The 7,500-nt window shown below is 46.0% G+C and overlaps 1 protein-coding gene across 4 annotated transcripts in view; it reads left to right on the plus strand.

Annotated features, from left to right (window-relative positions):
- Nucleotides 1-7,500, plus strand: part of LOC123498826 — a 111,936-nt gene that overhangs the window by 15,274 nt on the left and 89,162 nt on the right. For 3 of the 4 annotated variants that reach the window (XM_045246274.1, XM_045246273.1, XM_045246271.1), the window contains 3 exons: nucleotides 1-516; nucleotides 2,169-2,425; nucleotides 5,913-5,936. The exon at nucleotides 1-516 is cut by the window's left edge and continues 849 nt beyond it. In XM_045246274.1, the coding sequence (XP_045102209.1) occupies nucleotides 1-516; nucleotides 2,169-2,425; nucleotides 5,913-5,936 (797 nt within the window). The remainder of the gene's footprint in view (nucleotides 517-2,168; nucleotides 2,426-5,912; nucleotides 5,937-7,500) is intronic. The other variant, XM_045246272.1, reaches the window with a different exon arrangement.

Consider the following 7,500-nt stretch of genomic DNA (forward strand, 5'->3'; position numbering starts at 1 on the left):
GCCAGCACCGTCCTCTCCCACCACTACCACCACCACCATCACCACCAAGCGCGAGTCCATCACGCAGCTGTACCGCGGCAGGCGGGACTCGCGGCCGCAGGTATCACCGGAGCGCGGATCGGGACGCGGCAGCAGGGAGACCTCGCCCAAGTACAGCAGGCTGCGGCGCCAGTCCACCGCCATCGAGGAGGCGCTGCCATTGCCTGGCTCCCGTCGAGGCTCTCGCCCCTTCCTGTCGCCAGACGGGCCGGAGACGGATGGCCTCGCCAAGAAGTGTCGCCGGGACTCCCTGTCGCCAGACTCCGCGGCGGTGGAGGAACTGTCGCTGGGCAAGAAGGCGCGCCGTGACTCCCGCCCACACCTCTCGCCGGAAGCCAGCGACTCCAACTCCAGAGAAACGTCCCCGCGCAGCAGACTGCGGCGCCAGTCCACCACGGCGGCAGAGTACTGCGGCAGGGGCCGCCGACCGTCGCGATCCCCAAGGTCACCTGACTCCTCCTCCACCTGTTCTTCCAGGTCAGTCCCTGCCTGCCTGTGTGTGTGTGTGTGTGTGTGTGTGTGTGTGTGTGTGTGTGTAATTCACCTCGGTCGCCTTCTGGTCACCAAGCCAGTCTTCCCCACTACGGAGCGAGCTCAGAGTTCATAGACCGATCTTCGGGTAGGACTGAGACCACATCACACTCCACACACCGGGAAAGCGAGGCCACAACCCCTCGAGTTACATCCCGTACCTACTTACTGCTAGGTGAACAGGGGCTACACCTTAAGAGGCTTGCCCATTTGCCTCGCCGCTTTCCGGGACTCGAACCCGGAGCTTTCGATTGTGAGTCGAGCGTGCTAACCACTACACTACGCGGTGTGTGTGTGTGTGTGTGTGTGTGTGTGTGTGTGTGTGTGTGTGTGTGTGTGTGTGTGTGTGTGTGTGCGTGTGCGCGCGTACGTGTGTGTGGTGTGAGGAGGATGTGGTACAGACGCGCTACATTGCCACACACGGCGTGGTGTGGCGTGACGCGGTGACAGGCACCACAGAGGGCGTCACGTGGCGTTGTGAGACAATTTTCTACATTACACACACACCAGAACAACAACACAAACCATCACCAGCAACACCAAAAATCATCTGCGTGACATGAAGTAAACTACACTCGCACCTTCCTTTATAAATCCCCACTAACAAAAAAAAAAAAAAAAACCCACCAAATATAAATAAAAAAACAAACAAATATAAATAGTCAGCGATCTTTACGAGTGGTTGTGAATCAGTGAAGCCTGTGACTCCTAGGCGACGCAAGAATACGCTGCGTGCTTGAGTGCTGAGTGCTGAGTGCTGAGTGAGTGACGGGAGGGGCGAGTCAGCCGAGCGTCAGTAACCTTGTCCTCACTTTTGTTTTTTGTATTTCTTTTAACTTTCGCTATTCTTGCCATTTTTTGTGTATTTTTGTACTTTTATGCGATAGTGAAGGTCATGCATTGGTGTGTGAGAGGCTTGCGAAAAATGTCAAGGTCGCGAGAGAGAGAGAGAGAGAGAGAGAGAGAGAGAGAGAGAGAGAGAGAGAGAGAGATAGAAATGTATTAACTTGGTGCTTAGATTTATTTATATAACTTAAGTAGCTTAGATAAATTTCTGGATGGAGATGACGGGTAGAAATAGATAGGCATGTTTTGTAGAATATGTATTTGTTTCCTAAAGGTAAGAATCCCATACTAATCACTAAACCCATGTTCTGCCGTTCCTAAATATTACCCATAATACCTTAAATCCATGTTCTTCCATTTATATTTATTACCTAAAGAACACAATACCATAGTAAGTTTTTATTTACTCATATATTACATAAAGAAAAGAAAGCCACAACAATGACTAAAACCCATGTCCTTTCGCTCACCTGTCTATTAAAACAAACCCGCAATACCTGAATCAAGAGAAGAAACCTGGCCAAGAGCAACAAAAAGAGTAAAAAAAAAAATGTCCACTTAGATTGCCAGTTCCCGTGCAGGTTCGAGAGAGTTAGCCAAAATAAAGGGATAAATCTGCAATGAGAGCTCCCTGTCTTGCTTTAGTTCATCACCCAAAGATCCACACTAACCTGTGAACCAAACTGCTGTGCTTCTTATCTCCCGGCCGAGGAAAACGAGATTATACTAACCCCATGACTCCAATATTGCAGGGAACACTCGCCCAAGGACCTAGGATTGCGGCGCCAGTCCACCACGGAGGAGATTCTGCTGTCCCGGGGCTTCAGGAGACAGTCTACCACGGAGGACATCATGCGGGCCAGGAACTTCCGCCGCCAGAGCACCCAGAGCGAGGAAATGTCCAGGTCACGGGGCAGGCGGGACTCCTCGGCGCAGATCACGGACGGCACTCTGGCCACCATGACTGTCGAGACCTCTTGTGCCTTCTTCGATACCTCCACGCAGACAGGTAAGTCTTCTCCTGCCCACGCCACACGCAACATGGCACATATCCCGACCTCCTCCTCTCCTCTCCTCTCCTCTCCTCTCCTCTTCTTGTTCCCTTGTGCTTCCTTCAGGTCTTACGTCTCTCTTCTTTTGTTTTTCTTGCTCTTTTATTCTTGTCTTCGTTTGTTATGGTGTGTTCATAGTAGTGTTCTTGTTCCTTGATTTTTTTTCTCTGTTTATTTGCTTTCTTTACATTTCTTTCATCGTTGCTATTCTTGTTTCTCTTCTTACGTCTTTCATTTTTTTTTTCTTCCAATTTCTTTTGATACGGGGGTGTGTTCTTAATTGTGATTCTTGTTTTTTTGTTTTTTCTTTTTTTCTTTCATCGTTATTATTTTAGTCTCTCTTTCGTCTTTTTTGCTTCTTTCTCCCGCTTTTATTTTGGTAGAGTGCGTGTTCTGAGTTGTGTTTATTATTTTTACTTCTTTTTTTGTTTTTTATCCGCTTTTTTCTCTTCTCCCTTCTTTACTATTTTTTTGTTTATTCTCGTCTTCTTTTACTGCTTCTCTTTATTTTTTTGTGTGTTTCTTAGTGTCCTATTTCTCAAGATCCTCCTTTTCTCTTAGTTTTCTTTCGCCTTCTCTTTATTGTTTCTTCTTCTTCTTCTGCTTCTTCTTCTTCTTCTGCTTCTTCTTCTTCTTCTTCTTCTTCTTCTTCTTCTTCTTCTTCTTCTTCTTCTTCTTCTTCTTCTTCTTCTTCTTCTTCTTCTTCTCCTCCTCCTCCTCCTCCTTCTCCTCCTCCTCCTCCTCCTCCTCCTCCTCCTCCTCCTCCTCCTCCTCCTCCTCCTCCTCCTCCTCACTTTAATGTCTCACTGCACGCTGCTTGCTCACGTCTGCTCCTCGTCTTCGTCTTCGTCTCCGTCTCTCTCTCTCTCTCTCTCTCTCTCTCTCTCTCTCTCTCTCTCTCTCTCTCTCTCTCTCTCTCTCTCTCTCCTAGACAGTACTTAATTGCATTCCGTTTTCCTTTTCTCAAGTTTCGTTTTCTTTCTAAGTGGTGTAGAGGGTAACTTCGGTAAATTCGCTTTTATTTTCTTTCTTCTTTTTTTTTTTTTTTTTTTTACTCGTGGATTTTTATTTGATTTTTAGTTTCAATTTTTTTTTGTTTGTTTTTATGTCCTTTGCTTTCGTTTGTTTCCTCATTTTATTTCGTCTTAGTTGATTTGATTTTCTTGAGAGCCAAAACTTTCTGTGACACGTCAAGAATGTAAGCTCTCTCTCTCTCTCTCTCTCTCTCTCTCTCTCTCTCTCTCTCTCTCTCTCTCTCTCTCTCTCTCTCTCTCTCTCTCTCTCTCTCTCTGACTTATACTTGTCTTTGTTTTTTTATCTCTCACTCTTCCACTGTTCACTTTTATTCTCTTCTTTCATTTTCTTTGACTTTATTCTTATACATTATTCTCTTTCTCATATTCCGTCTATTCTTTTATCATTTTCTTTTTCTTTATATTCTGTATTCATTCAATATTCACTTTTCTCTCTTATTTATTTCCCGTTTGCATTTGTATTGATTTTGTATGAGAGAGAGAGAGAGAGAGAGAGAGAGAGAGAGAGAGAGAGAGAGAGAGAGAGAGAAAGTAACTACCACACTTCACCCTTCTCTTATTGTTCTCTCACTCTCTCTTCCTCCTTCCTTCAGATTTTGGAAACAGTAGGTGAGAGAGAGAAAGAGAGAAAGAGACGGAAAGAAAGAGAGACAGAAGTACCTAGCCCTCACTTCACTACCCCTTATTTTTCCTTCTCCTTCCCCCTCTTCTTCCTCCTCTTCTTCCCCTCAAATGATGGATCTGCTTGAGGGAGGGGGAAGAGAGGACGGCATAATTAAGAGAGAGACAGCAATCCTTGTAGTTTCTTTAGCACGCCTTTGTTTATTTACCACCTCCTGCCCACCGCCTCGTGACACACTCTGCAAGCCTTACCTCACCTGCACGGTACTTTAGTAGAGCCAAGGCCGGTCCACCCACACCAGTAGCCTCCGGTCCACCACAAGGCACCAGTACTTCATCACCGCCACGGATCACCAGTTTTCCATCAGTTTGTTAGACCTCTAGCACCCAAGGCCCCGGTACATCACTGGTTCCAGGTTCTCCTCCACCAGTAGTTCTCCCAGTTCACCAGTGCAGTGCCTCACCTCGCCCCTCCTCACCTGACCTGCAGTACCACCCTTCTTCCTTGTATCGTACCTGTACCTTCACCAGTTCACCAGTAATTTTCATGTACTTTGTGATTATGTTCCTGTTTTAAAGTGTGTTGGTATTTGCATCTTGTGTGTGTGTGTGTGTGTGTGTGTGTGTGTGTGTGTGTGTGTGTGTGTGTGTGTGTGTGTGTGTGTGTGTGTGTGCGTGCGTGCGTGCGTGTCCTGCATCACGTCAGGTGAGGAACGCCCTTGCATGGTAAAACTTAAGTGGTTTTTGTGACTCTTCTTCCTCTTCGTTTTCCTTCTTCTCGTTCTCCTTTATTATCTCTATTTCCTTCCTTTTCTTCTCCTTATCTTCCTCTTTGCCTTCCTTGTCCTTGTCTTTTCCCTCCTTTCTTTCTCTTTCTTTGTGTTCAATTTCCTTCTCGTCTTCCTTTTATTTTATTTTCATCTTTTTCCAGTTCTCGTCATCCTCTCTTCCTCATCTTTCTCTTAGTCCTCGTTACTCTCTTTGTTATATGAAGTCCTCTTTCTTTTCCTCCTCATCTTCTCCATTTTTTTTTATCTCATTCTCGTTTCCTTTTCCCTCATCCTTTCTTCCTTCTCGTCCTCCTCTTCCTCCTTGTTTTGTGCATTGATGTTGCGCCCTCCTACACACGCTGCTTCCTATGTTCTGTGCTGTCTCCGTGTAGTACCTTCCTTTGCATCAAGTGGTAGTGTAATATGTGTTAGTACATGTAATAAATAGTGAGTGACTCTAACCTAACCTAACCTAACCCCACCTAACCTAAACTTTAAGCTATTGTAACTTAACTTGTTCAAAATTCAGTCTAATATTTTTATACTAATCTTTCATTTTTAAATCTTTTGATAACAATTGTGTACTATGTGTGTGTGTGTGTATGTATTTATATAATATTTGTATGTATGTATGTATGTATGTATGTTTATTGGCTAAAATTTTAAGAGGAAAAAATACAAATGGTAAATTGCTTTTGTGTGTGTGTGTGTGTGTGTGTGTGTGTGTGTGTGTGTGTGTGTGTGTGTGTGTGTGTGTAACTAAGGATGTATGAATTTTAAATAGAAAAAAATAAAGAGAAAAAAAATGAATATATGGTTAACTTTGTGTGTGTGTGTGTGTGTGTGTGTGTGTGTGTGTGTGTGTGTGTGTGTGTGTGTGTGTGTGTGTGTGTGTGTGTGTGTGTGTGTGTGTAGGTGTGTAGGTCAGTGTGTCTGTGTGTATCAGTGTTGGTGTAGTGTTGCCATGCTACACTCGCGTCCTCTAAACCGGTGTCTCTTTCTCTCTCTACCTTTCTCAGGCAAAAAGAAGGACAGGTCATCAAGTAAGTTTGTGAGGTTAATTTTCTCTCGCTTGCAAGCAGGGGGCCGACCAGGGGACCAAGCACCCCTCCCCATCACCCCACACACCCCCACAAACAACCCACAAACTCCTATATCCTCCCCATTAAGCCCTTTCCCTCTCATCCTTACTTTTCCAATCCTTCACTTTTATAAACAATTTTTGACTCTCCTTCCTCTTTCCTCTCATCCTCCCCATCACCCCACACCACCCAACAAATATCCTAGAACATCCTATATCCTCCCCATTATACCTTTCCCCTCTCATCTTTATCCTCCCATTCCTTCGCATATTTAACCTTTCATTAATTCTCCATCCCCTTTTTCTCTCATCCTCCTCTTCCTCTTTCCGCATGAAAACATCCTACACCATCTTTCTTTCTTTCCTCTCATCTTCTTTATCTCCCTCCTGTTTCCTACTCCCCATAAACGCCCTTCTCTCCTCCCCAAATCCTCACAAACCATAACTCCCCCATGAAGAAGTCTATATCCCTTTTTGTAATTCTTCCCTATTCCTTCTCATCTTTGCTCTTCTACTTCAAATCTCTCTCTCTCTCTCTCTCTCTCTCTCTCTCTCTCTCTCTCTCTCTCTCTCTCTCTCTCTCTCTCTCTCTCTCTCTCTCTCTCTCTCTCTCTCTCTCTCTCTCTCTCTCTCTCTCTCTCTCTCTCTCTCTCTCTCTCTCTCTCTCTCTCTCTCTCTCTCTCTCTCTCTCTCTCTCTCTCTCTCTCCTTCACCTTCCTCCTCCTATTCCCTATCACTTCAATAACACCATAGTAACTTCCCCATCCTCTCTCCTCTCTCTTTATCCATATCCTCCCCTTCCTCTTCCTTTTCCTCCTTTTCCTCCTCCTCCTTCCCATCAACAGTGCACTAAACCGTTCTTCTCTACTTCTCCACGCTTGTCGTTTCTCTTCCTCTTCCTCCTTATTGTCCCATTCCTCTTCTTCCTACGTCTTCCCCAGGCTCAGTATACCGACACACCACTGTCCCATCACCTTAGAACACCCCAGAAATCTTCCAAACACCCCATCAACCTTCAGAACGCTGCTAGTCTTCCCATCACTCTCTCTCCTTTCCATCTTTCGTACTACGTCAGCACTAACACACGCCTGCCTGCCCATCCTTCTCTCTCTCTCTCTCTCTCTCTCTCTCTCTCTCTCTCTCTCTCTCTCTCTCTCTCTCTCTCTCTCTCTCTCTCTCTCTCTCTCTCTCTCTCTCTCTCTCTCTCTCTCTCTCTCTCTCTCTCTCTCTCTCTCTCTCTCTCTCTCTCTCTCTCTCTCTCTCTCTCTCTCTCTCTCTCTCTCTCTCTCTCTCTCTCTCTCTCTCTCTCTCTCTCTCTCTCTCTCTCTCTTCCTCCCCAACCCAGCCTCCCATCTCCACCTAACCTCCTCTTATCTCCTCGTCTAACCCAGCCTAACCCAGCCCAACCCAACCCAACCTAACCCAGCCTAGCCCAGCCCAGCCCAACCCAACCTCCCAGCCCAACCCCAGCCCAGCCTGCCCAGCCTGGCCTAACCCAGCCTGCCCAGCCCAGCCTGGCCTGCCCA

The sequence above is a fragment of the Portunus trituberculatus genome, chromosome 48 (assembly GCF_017591435.1).
Source record: "Portunus trituberculatus isolate SZX2019 chromosome 48, ASM1759143v1, whole genome shotgun sequence".
In the NCBI taxonomy this organism is placed as follows: domain Eukaryota; kingdom Metazoa; phylum Arthropoda; class Malacostraca; order Decapoda; family Portunidae; genus Portunus; species Portunus trituberculatus.